The sequence below is a fragment of the Agelaius tricolor genome, unplaced genomic scaffold (assembly GCF_023055355.1).
Source record: "Agelaius tricolor isolate 1412-34295 unplaced genomic scaffold, bAgeTri1.0.p SCAF_13, whole genome shotgun sequence".
NCBI lineage: Eukaryota > Metazoa > Chordata > Aves > Passeriformes > Icteridae > Agelaius > Agelaius tricolor.
Window position 1 is genome coordinate 15,499,778 of NW_027269273.1, and position 12,550 is coordinate 15,512,327.

Genomic DNA, 12,550 nt, shown 5'->3' on the forward strand with positions numbered 1-12,550 from the left:
TAGAGAAGAAAAGAAGGAAAGAAAACACAGATTTCATAAATACATCACCAATTGTGCTCTCTATGAAAATATGATCAGAGTTTTAAAGTGGTACTTTACATCCAAATTTAATGTTATTATTTTACTTTATGAAATGAAACAAATTCAGATAACTGCTCTTCAAATCATGCATTAACTGAAAGAGACAAACACCTTTTTTTCCCAGAAATGTAAAGAAGGAGCAGTCTTGCCAGCATGTTAAATCTTAACACACATACAGACCCTTGAATTACCTTCATGACAAAAAAAAAATAATTACCATTTCATTCCATCCCGCAGCAAAATTCTCTTTTCTGATTACAATATCCAACAGTACAGTCATGGTATAAGACAACAACAATCCACAGATTTATTGTCTCCTTTGCTCAGCTACCTCTTACACGTATGATTCAGTCTTTCAGAGTTGACAGAGGCTCAGAAGAATGTCTATGCGTGTTAAGTAAGTTAAAATCAACAGTTGTTTCTTCTAGGAAAACAAGGCACCAGCACACTACTTTTTGTATTACTCCTCACAAGCAGACTGTGACCTTACCCCCAATAAAATAAAAGGAAAATGAGTTGAGTTCAACCCTACCTCCACAAACCTATTTTTTTATTAAACAGACAATTGCACTCAAATTCTTTCTATTTACTTGCCCACATTTTTCAACCTGAAATATACTCTGCTGAACCTCAGCAGGCTCTCTTATAAGGATTAAATGAAATGGGATGCCGTAGGAGCTTACAGCAATACTACAGAATACTAAACTAATCCAAATATTAAAATACTTAGAAGGAATTACAAATTCTAACTGTGCTCAGCTTTAGCACTTAACTACACAGATGCACAAAAATAAGATCATAGAACAAAAAACATCATCAGGGAAAAGAGCATCATAAAGCATTTATAGTAATAACCAGAAATCTATAAATAAAATTTTTAGAAAGGGAGAGAAACACATACTTACTTGTGTTTTGGTTAAGGAAAATTCACTTTTGATCCCATTCTTCACTTCTTCGACATTTATTTTCCAATTTAAGTAGAGAACAAAGCATAAGCTTCTCAATAGGCATCATTTATGTTAAAACATATTAGTTTTCCAGACTTACCTGGTTATTTGTGCTCCAAGTGTGGAAGAAAAGGAGACAAACATGACCTATAAAACATTGTCATCCATTTGATAACATTTAAATGTACCCAATATACCTTTTTCTACTTTGAAGAAAACCCCAGTCTATTTTAGGAGTTGGAATTCCACATTGCACTTGAAAAACTATATATTGCCACATACCTTAGCAAGTTGAAGCTAAGATCTAGCCTTTTTGCCATATGTCCATATTTTCTTCCTAGGAATTCTGGAATTTCTTCACAGTCCTGACTAATGTAGGACACCTGAGAAAGAAGCAACAAGGAAACATTTCATGAGTAGATTTAGTTCCCTGTCCAGATTCTGTGTCATTGATAAAATGATAACGTGCAATGAATTGGCAATACAGCTTTAAACTACATAAGTTTTACAGCTATAAAATCTATCACACAAACTCATTTTTCTATTGATACCATCTACTTAATATTTATTACATCCATAGTCTTTATGTATGTTTTGTCTCCTTCCAGGTAAAAATACTTCAATTAAATGTATCACATTTCTTCTATTTCACTGTTAATATACTTTGATCACATTACCATTCTGACATGCTCCAGAAGAAATTTGTTTGAAGGATCAGAAACCATCCAAAGGATCTTCCAGTTTGGCCCTTCATATACAACAAACAAAGGTTGTTTTCTAAATTTACGCGCAGAAATACCTCAGCAGTGTACGGTCAATCCATTCTAACCATTCCTTGAAAAGATTATTACTCCCAGTAACGCACTAGGGACAGAGCAAGAGAGCTGCCCATGACCATGAAAATGAAGCATGCAGCTTCTTTTCAGACAGTTACGGAAGTCTTAAAGATTTCTGGCTTCTCATTACCTTCACGTATGTGTACTCTTTTTCATACCAGCCCATCTAACCCATCTTCAGCAAACACAGGAAGAATTAGTGGTAGCACAAAACCAGTCTACTTAGATTCTGTTTGGTTTTATTTGTTTTTAGTCGGGATGAAGTGAGTGACAATATTTCTAGAAGAACACAAAACGTAAAGCAGCTAAACTTTTTCTATTATTTCTGCTGTACTGTTTTAGAACTCATTGGTTTGATTTCCTCAAAGAAATCCCACAAAGCTTTTCAAAACTATTGTCAAGAATTCTATACATCTATATTGGCTCATCCTTACTGTGTTCAAAATACTGACATTTCAGATTTTGTGCTGCAGAAATCCGAGTTTCCCTTAATGACCAACTAGCAAGTTAAGCACCATGTTAGACCACTATCTATACAACACTGTTATTATCCACTTGTTTAATTATAAAGTCAATTTCAATACCATATTCCACTAGTCTAAAATACATTGGATGAAAAATATGCAAAAAAAATCCATCAAAGTTGTTTTGATAGTATTCCACCTTCTGTTAAAACAGAGACTCCTCTGCAAAGCAGACTGACAGTATGTACTTCTGCAAGTCATCCTGATCTCCTACGCTCTAAAAATGATTGCATCTGATAATACTATATGGCATTCCATTTAATTCATTTTGTTCAATAACTTCAACAGATAAAGCTGACAACAGTGAAATAATTTTTATGAGCAGAAAACAGGTAGCTTGAAGCTCAGTTTAACAACTTCTTCCCCTTGTTAAATCAGACCTGCTCTTGAAATATATTCTGGTACCAGACATACACACAACTTGAGCAAATATAAGAACAAAAGGGAAAGGAACTGTTTTGGGTAGTTGGCATCCTAATGGTTTCTATATACCAGAAAATGCTTTACAGAATTTATTGAATTAAGGATGTTGGGGTTTTCCTCCAGTTTACGTCTAAGATAATCACAATGTGTTTTACAACATACACAAAGGTATGCATAAAAGAACTGCATCATTCTTCACTGAATTGCAGATTTCTTTAAATTAATGCTTGCAAACCCTTTGAAACACATCACATTAACAGCTTAATGCTTTGGATTAAGCATTTGGTTCAGTGCAACACATTGAAACAGAAATGACTAAAATATGATGCCTATTAACACTGGGAGGACAAGAATGTCTTGAGGAACCACAAACACAGCAAAAGCACAGACCCTCACTTGGCTTTTCACCCAGGGAGGAGCGGCTGTGAAGGAGCAGGGGACTCTGGCCTACTACACACTGCTTCAGAAACTTACCTGGCCATCAAAGCCCTATCCACACGAATATAAATTGAAGAAAAAGATTCATACAAATGTCGTTTAGAGCACACAGGAGACAAAATGCATAAAATGTTTCAAAGGTTCAGCCTTTGAACAGTTATAATATGCAAATATATTTATACAACTGGTGCAAACAGATTATTCACAGGCATATTTGCAGATGACATATTGTTATCATGGCCTCTCAATGCTGAGGCCTTGTAAAGGCATTTTACTTCCACAGAGTCCACTTCAGCACACTCATAGTACAATGCTAACATAAAATGAGATGTCAGTGGACAGAAGACATGAGAATATTTCTTCGTTTTTATTGTTCCACTTCAAAATCATTTACTCGGGAAACAATAAAATGTATATAATTCAGTATTCTTCCTTTTGCTTCCTCTTCAAATACCCTCAAAATGACTATGAGCTCCCAAGTACATATCCAGAGACGTCACCACTGAGAGATGAGAGCAAGCACACTTTTCCCAAGACTCCAGCTCTTTGGCTGCAAGGCACATCAGTAACAGCAGATTTCTTAGATTTTTCTATACCAGTCACAGACCATCACACAGCATTAAAAACTGGATGTAGAGGTTTCCGTGACCTAATTCTCTGACTCAGATATAGTGAAGGTTGGTCACAGTCAGTCATTTCTGGTTGCCTACTCAATACCCCACCAAAATGTTCAGTGTCCCACAAAGGCCAGCATCAGATAGGCTATGGAGGCCTGAGATATTCTTGCAGACTCTTCAACACACTATGCAATTCATGAAAAAGACATGTTGTTACAAAATATTCAAAACATAAGTTAACTATCAATAGCAGTTGCACTTCTCTTCTGCTTTAGTTTCAGAGGGTATCACCATTTAGTCTCTGTGATCATTCTACAATGATACTGTAATCTTAATAACCCATAGAGTAACGTCTTTATTAAGGAATGTCACCGAAAAGGTCACATATGAACTCTCAATACTGCATATTCTCTCCCATTGAAGGGAACTATATCTGGAGAATATTTCTAGTCAGCTGAGCATTACATTTTACTCTATGCTATTAGAAGATTGTATGCTGGGCACATAGCCAAATTAAGGGGCTCAAGGCATGCTCAAGGGAAGAAGGCTGCGGGTCGCTCAGTGCCAGGGTGCAACACAGAGACCACAGGAACTGTTTCCTGGAGCAGCTTCAAAATTAGCCAATTAATTGCCTTCATATCACAGACATATTTACACGAATTCCACACAGAAATAGTGACCAGATTAAAGAAGCAATTAGATGGGTAGGACCCTGGTTTAACGGCAAACCATTTTCAAAAATAAGATAAGGTTCCTTCTCCTTAGGGGGGGAAGAAAAAAAGTTCTAACTTTAGTCACAGCTTTATCACTAATGTCATCAACTTTCACAAAGAATTTTTTTCAGTAGCCATAGAAGGCGCTGGGTAAAAGTCAGCAGGCTGTGTTATATTTCCAAACTTCTCTTTAACCAAACCGAAACATACATAAGCGGTTTCAGGAGGAACAACAAACACTTAGCATATTTCACTTCTCCTTCAGCTCGCTCCCTCGGCCCCCCAGCCGGACAGAGCAAGCGCGGTTCCGAGGCGGAGCGCATCCCGCTGGGAGCGCGCTGCACGGGAGCCCCGGGGGCGCGCCCGCCGCACGTCAGCGGCAGCGGCACCGGCAGCGCTGCCCGGCCCGGCGCTCCGTTATCCGCCGGCGCTGGGAGCGCACCCCCGGCCCCGCTCCTCAGCCCTTCCCTTCGGCGGCCTCGGGACAGCGCTGCGGCGACGGAGGCGATACCTGCGCGGCGTCCCGTGGTGCGGTGCGGCTGGAAACTAAACCGGCCCCGTGCACGTCCGCCGCCCCCAGTGACCGGGAGAGGCACCGGCAGAGAGGCGGGAGCCGGCGCGGAGCGGGAGTAGCCGCTCCCAGTGCTGGGGGCGGGACGCGCTGCCCGCGGCAGGTGGGGCCGCGGCCGGCCGGCCTTGCGGGCCGCGGACACCTACCTGTGCTCCGCTCACCACGGCCCCTGCCATGCTGCGCGTCGCCGCGCCGGAGGCTCCGCGGGCTCGGTGCCGGGCCGGGCCGCTGCCTGGCAGAGTCAGCTGACGCGGGCGGAAGCGCGGCCGGGCCGGGGGCGGCGGCAGCGCGGAGCTCCCGCCGCCTCCTACGGACGGGCCCAGGGCGCAGCCGGGCCCAGGGCGGGTGGCAGCAGGAGGCTGGCGTGGCCCGAGGGCTGCGTGCCCGGGCACGGTCATCTTTGCCGGAGGCCGCCCCGGGCCCCACTGCGGCATCCTACCTGGAACGCGAGCCCAAAGCGGCACACAGCGACTGCCGTGCCTCGCAGGATCGGCTCGGTTGGAAAAGACCTCTTAGACCATCCAGTGCAACCTAGGACCACGCCAACTAGACCAAGGCATGAAGTGGTTCAGCGTTTCCTCGTTCAGTGTGTTCTTAACACCTCTCGGGACGATGACTCCACCACCTCCCTGGGCAGCCCATTCTTATGTTTAATCCCTTTTTCTATGAAGAAATTCTTCCTAATGTCCAACCTAAATCTCCCCTAGCCCAGCTAGAGGTACGTCCTGTCGGCAGCTGCCTGAGAGAAAGGACCGGCCTCCACCTTTCTAAAGCCTCCTTTAAGCTGCCCCCACCCTCGCTCCAAGCCTTTTCGGGCTAAGCAACCCCAACTCCCTCAGCTGCTCCTCGTAAGACTTGTGCTCCAGACCCTCGCCCAGCTCCTCTGCCCTTCCCAGCGCCGGGGCAGCCCCACGTGCTGGGATAGGCCATGGGAAGAAGTGATGGAAAGTGCCAATCTGTGACACTGACAGAGGGATCACACCTTGGATTTCAGTTCCCATAAGGCACTAGATTACTCGGAACATTATCTGTACTGACTTTCCACCTACTAGGCAGCTCATTAATTTGAGGCATAAAGCATAACTTGCCTTTAAGGAGATGTATGTCACTGGTAAAGCAACGCCTGCAGAAAAACAAACAAACAAAAAAAAAACCATCTCCTGCTATCTCCAGGAAAGGTCCACATTCTCATAGCAATATTTTTTTTTTTTGTTTCTAGAACACAGAACAGTTGTGTGGAAACCAGAAATACCTTTGGAATTATCAGAAAACCCTGTCAAATGAGTCTTTCCAGGACACAAGAATTTACTAATTAAAATAATGCCATGATGGTAGATTATCACTGTTCAGGCAGACTAGAGGAGCTGTTTTCTGTAAGAATTTTATATGAGACTTTTAAAGGTTTCCCAAGCTTGGATCCTAAATCCTATTAGTCATCTACCTACCTCTTCAGCTGCCTAAGCACCTTTAAAAATCTGGCTCATTTTTCCCCTGTATTGCTAATATAGCATAACTCACTCTTGCTGAAAGCGGAGGCACATGCTGTGAGGGGAAATAAGTTTCAAGAGGATATGTATTCCTCACTGCAAACCACTTTCTTGAGTTTATTCAGCAACACAGCAGAAACCCATACTGGACTTGCTGCTCTACCTCTTAGAATCAACAGAATAAATTCTTGGTACAGCTGTGGCACTACAACTTCACTACAGCCATCCCTCCTTCTTCAGTGACTTCTGGACAGGAAACACAGAGCAAATAGCTGAGGAAAAAAATGTTCTTCCTCCCTGTTGTTTTAATGTATTGTGTTAGAAATGTCAATGGGCCAACATACATAAAAATCAAAATACGGCCAATGAATAAATCACTCCAGTGCTTTGCATGATCTGATTTTCCTTGTATCATGTAAGACAGAAGAATCAAACCCTTCAGCCACAGCAAATAAGCTGATCCTACACTGATGAATAAAAGCTCTGTTTCTCTAAGAGTTTTCCATCCAGGCATACTTGCTAGTTCAGAGCATCACTCAGCATGCTTCAAACCATCAAGGCCTTTATTTATCTATTAGATTATATAGTAAATAACATATGCCAAGAAAAACAAGTACTATGTGAACTGTATATTTAAACAAAGCAATACATTCTCCTCTTTCTGTATCTACTTTTTATCTCTCTTTTAGCTACAAGCATGTGGTTCCCACCAGAATGAACACATACAGCTCATGTGGCCCACTGCTACAGTATTTGTGTTAGTGGAGTAAATTCAGTTCAATACTACACTCATGTAAAATTGGAATAACTATATTGAAAACAATTTAGTATATCATTATCTACATTATTAGGATTAATTTTAGTAGAGTGTTAGCTGTCATTTTAGAGGTATCTACAAAGAAAAAAATCCCTGCCTAAATAGTTTACAAAATAACCCACACAAATAATAGCAAGTTTGGGGGGTTTTTCCCGCTTCTTACATTTCCAGTTGCATTAACCTGCCATTGATCCTCCTACTTACTAGGCAAGACCTTGTCTAGAGGGAAAAGTTGCAGGTGTAGCTCCCTAAACCAGGTGACTTAAATTGACTTTATCATCTCTTCAATCAGTTGAGCTGAATTTTCTAAATTACAAAAACAACTTAAAGAGGTGGCAAACTGTTTTAAGTGCATCAGGCTTATAGTCGTTCTTTTGAAACCAGTTCAACGTTTTCTTGTACAGACATGGCCTAGATTGTTATCTGCCATGGATAAATAATAGGTCCAAGTCCCATGGTGTGTAACAAAAAGGGAGTGCTACCAACTGCAGTGACAAAATGGGACTATTATACTGTAAAGGAAGGGAAAAACAAAACTCGCTGGAACAGAGGAAAGGAGAAGAGAGATGACTGTCTTATTGTGGTGCTTCCCCAGACTTTGAAAGCTTACATCTCAAAAATCCTAATTCTGCTGCCAGTTTCCTACAGGATTATTGGTGAACTTCTCAAACTTTGTAATTTTAGAGTCTGCTTTATTCCCTTATTTCTTAACTACCTGTCACTTGCATGTGATTTTCGAAAGCAATGAAAACACTCAGCCCCGAAGGACTATTTTGTAACATCTAATCTGCAATTGTAACAAAGTTATAACCTAGTCTCAGATTTCAGGCGCATGAGTCAATGCGCCCATGTTGTTATGAAGCTGAAATCCATCACAGTGCAATGTAAATACCAAAGGACTTCTCCAGCTTTGGAGCCAGCTGATCGTCAGTGTCACTTGATAGTGCAGATCCCAGATGAACGTGAGGCAACCTCTGGACTTAGGCTGTTCTTCACCTTACCATATGTATTTGTATTTCTGAGCATCTCAAAACATTACCTTGAGTCCTGGCCTGACACAGCCTGCATCATCTGAAGGTTTTATCTAGCTTTGATGGGGCTGCCTATATGAGTAAAGCTTCAAAGGACTAAGTTTGTACTTACAGAATATATTTTTCAGGGGTTACTCAGAAGCTGAAAGTTTTGTGAGGATTCTTTGTAGAGGTTGAAATAGTTTATGTGACAGTTGGCCATAGCTGACCTTTGAAATGTCTTTTTTTACAGTTATTTATATTTAAAAAATTATATAAATCACTTGTTTATTTAAATAATCACTTTCACTGCAGTTAGATGCAGAAGGTGGCACTTCTGTATGGGCCATTCAATAAGATTTCCTAAAATTTTTAACAGAGTATTGCCAAAACTACTTGATATTTCAGTTACATACAGCATGGACTTGTAAAAAAATAGGGGTTTTGAGAAACACTAATATGCTCAGTACATCTTTTATACACACACATATGTATATATGCTGACCTGTTCTTTGAATAAAGAGCATTATAAGTTCAAAATAATACCTGGAAACCAGTTCCAAACAAGTGGGAAGCAATGTGTTGGAACCATGGCAAGTACCCATCAGATCTGCTTCTTATAAATAAGTTCTTCATATAATAACAGAGCTTTGTGTCATTTTAGGAGTCAGTTGCTTAAAATGTGTACTCAGTTACAATCAGGAAATCTCATTGACCAACTGATTAAATAATTAGCTAATACAAACCAGTAAATATGGCATAGCACCAAGCACCAAATGAATTATGTCATTTCATATAAAGCCTTTGCATACAAGCATTTCCCCATCTCAAATGAACACTGAACATTTGTTAGAGGAAATAATAGCAATCCTGACTTTTTCATTAACTGAAAGTTATAAAAATATAAAAATATTTGAGTTAATCAAAATGGTCTGTTTTCCAGCTTGCAGCACACTATGCATGTATGCCTCCATGTACACAAATACAATTATCCTATATTTCAGAGTAAGTCAAATAAACTATTGTCTACTTTTAAGAAAACCCACATATATATAATTTCTCCTGACAAAATAGTGTGTTTGAACAGTTTTCTGAGGCAAAAAATTTCAGACAAAAAACCTCAGCCAAGTAACAGAATTTTTTCTAACTTGACCTTCAGAAAATTTGGTTCACAGTTTATCCATAAAACTTATTTTCTTGATGCTAACAATGAAAATATTGTCTCAAAATATTTGTTAATAAGTATCAACAGCAATATGATGTGAATACAAACTAAATCAATTTAGCTGAGAAAGACTGACTGTAGTACAGACATTTTCCTCTGTATTGCCAGAGGAACATTTTATTCATATGTAGCTTCCCTCACACCTGTTTTTAATCACAAAGAGTTAAACAGGGTGTTTAATGTCCAAACTAATAACTTCAGATGTCTCCCAGGAAACAGCATCACTAGCACTCCCTGCTGTGAAACATGCAGGAAAAAAACCCTGACAGAAAAAAGATAAAGTACAATAAAGTGTGTACTTTAGTCCTACAGAAAGAAATACAGAAATGATGATGTCATTTGCCATTCCTAAGTTGAACAGCTGCAAATTAGATTTTCTTCGTTCCTATCTCCAAACTACTTCTCATACTGCCACATATAAGGATATTTAACAGCCAATGATAAACAGGTTAAAGGGATCTGAAAAGCAAGTCCTGCATATGTGTGCAATACACTGGTACACCTTTTTTTGAACAGTATTAGTATGGCAGTGTGATATAGTGCTATAAAAGTTAAGAACATCTGAGTGACATTCAAGTGTTGGGGTCTTTTCCAGAAGTATTCCCATGCTGGAGTGTTTGAAACTCCGCAGGATAAATTAGTCCAAAAAAGCAGTCAATGAAAATTGGTTATCTCACACTACTGTAGGCTCATGTAACTCTGGGTTTTTCATGTAACTTTCCTACTGTCAACTAATGGCCTTGATTTACATTTTTCCATTCTTGTGGAGACTCCTATGAGAAAGATAGGGGGGTTAATATTTCTACCTTCATCCAGAGTTTTTGATTTTTACCCTTTCCTGCTACTCAAGAGCAGAGCGTCCAATCTGATATATTTCCTACTTCTTGCATTTTGGCTCTTTCATTCCTCCAGTGTCCCCAGGAAAAACAGAATTATGTCTAAAACCATCTCTGGGATATATTTGGTTATTATTTTCCTATTATATGGCAGAAGTGTGATATGAGCACAGTGAAGCTACATGGCATTGTGAATTAATGCAGCCCATAAGCTCACTCACTGTTTTATTGCAAAGGCACCCTGAAGTTCAACATCTTCTGATGTCTTTGAAAAGCCTCATTTTGTAACATTGTTAGCATTCTTTTAAGGTAAGTTTATGTATATACTTCAAAATGCATTATTCTATAAGTTGAGTTTCCAAAACACAGAACAACATAAAAGCTTTGATGGAAAAAAAGCCCTTTCATAAAATTTGTGTTCAGTAATCTCATCTCACTTCCAATAAAGGTAATGACAGTTTTGTTGACCAAAATGGTATGACCCAAATACAATTAAACATCCCTAATGTTACATTATATAGCACACTATAGCTCTTAGGCTAAAATTATGTTTAATAAGTTACGTCCTCAACAACTAGGACATAGCAACAATTAATTGTGCAATTTATTTCTTACTTTTCCTAAGATATGTTGTGGTACAGAGCTGTCTTTTAGTGGATTTTGGTGTTAGGTTGGTTGGGTTTTATAACATACAGAATTCCATTTCCTTTAGACTATAGATTGGACAGAGGGTAAATTACCTCAACCAGGCAAAATATCAGTAAGTTCCTCAATGCTCTGTATTACCAGAAGTTCTGGCATTTTTAATGCATTATTCACACTCTATGCCAGGAAAATAGAATTGATAGAATGCAGCATAGAATGGATACATTATTTGTATAAAAACTTATATTTATTATCTGTAGTCATCTGGGGAACTGAAGCTGCACTACCCAGCACCTAGGTCTGACACCCTAACTGTACACAATACTCTGGTTTGCTTTGTCTTGTTTGGTGTAGGTATTACATAACAAAAATTATTATTTCCAGTAAAAAGATGAGCAAGAAACATAAATTCTTTACTCCAAGTAGACAATACTTGCAGCAAGAGTTATTCCAAGCTAAAGGGTGAGAATGATTCTGTGTTTGTCCCATCCAGAGTACAGCACACAGAAGAAAGATGCTGACATGAGGCATCCACAAGCCTTGCAGATTATTGCAAGATTTGGACATGTTATCAAAACTAAATGTATAACACAAACCAAAGATGAGAAATTGTATGTTTCAGTCCCTTATAATTTATGCACTCTAATTTTTTTTTCATAAAGCCATCAAAAGGATGGCAGGCTTTTTCTTCTGCCAAGTTTCAAAGTCCTGTTGCTAATCATGGAGGCACAGAACACTTAATAATAAGATCATAAGATTATTTTTTTTTAATTTGAAGGAATTCAGTAAGCTTGGTATGGAAGGTTTTGCTACCATTTCTCCTATAATTATATGTTGCACAAATACACAGAGATTATTTCTTTCTAAGCCTAAAACGACTGACTCACAACATATTTGAAGTGCTATACTTCCCTACAATCCATTATGTATAGGTGAATTTCAGGTTGGCTGGCTGCACAATCCTGGGAAAGTAAATTGCAATACTCAAGCAACTGTACCTATCTGGGCATTGATGCTTCCTCATAAGAATGCAACAATCAGAACTGGGGAGGAAAAGGGCACTAAAGCTAGGATAAAGTCTAATTTGATGCCATACAACATTGCAGTTCTATTCTAAATAACAGATTTGAGGTTCACAGAAGTATTTTCTTCTTACAGATCTCTGTCACAATGTCTGGGGCAGCAACTGTCTGTCACACTGTGCTGGTTTCAAAGACAAAACAAAATTATTGCAGGAAGTGCTTGAATACAAAGGTCAAAAACAAAGGAAGTGGGTGCAGAGGCCAGAGCAGCTTTCGTTGAGCTGCTCTCTCTTGTTCCAGCTGGCTTGGCAGCTCATTGTAGAGCTGCCAAGAGCTAAATTACCACACTAGCCAGAGG

At 39.6% G+C, this 12,550-nt stretch overlaps 1 protein-coding gene across 4 annotated transcripts in view; it reads right to left on the reverse strand.

The window, feature by feature from the left end:
* Window positions 1–12,550, reverse strand: part of LRMDA (leucine rich melanocyte differentiation associated) — a 632,726-nt gene that overhangs the window by 602,548 nt on the left and 17,628 nt on the right. Inside the window, exons 1-2 of one of the 4 annotated variants that reach the window (XM_071438838.1) lie at window positions 5,297–5,555; window positions 1,311–1,411 (exon numbers count right to left, since the gene is read on the reverse strand). In XM_071438838.1, coding sequence (XP_071294939.1) covers window positions 1,311–1,411; window positions 5,297–5,548 — 353 coding nt within the window. In that variant the 5' untranslated portion in view covers window positions 5,549–5,555. Of the gene's footprint in view, window positions 1–1,310; window positions 1,412–5,090; window positions 5,208–5,296; window positions 5,556–12,550 lie in introns of those variants that run through there. The other 3 variants (XM_071438837.1, XM_071438839.1, XM_071438840.1) reach the window with 3 other exon arrangements.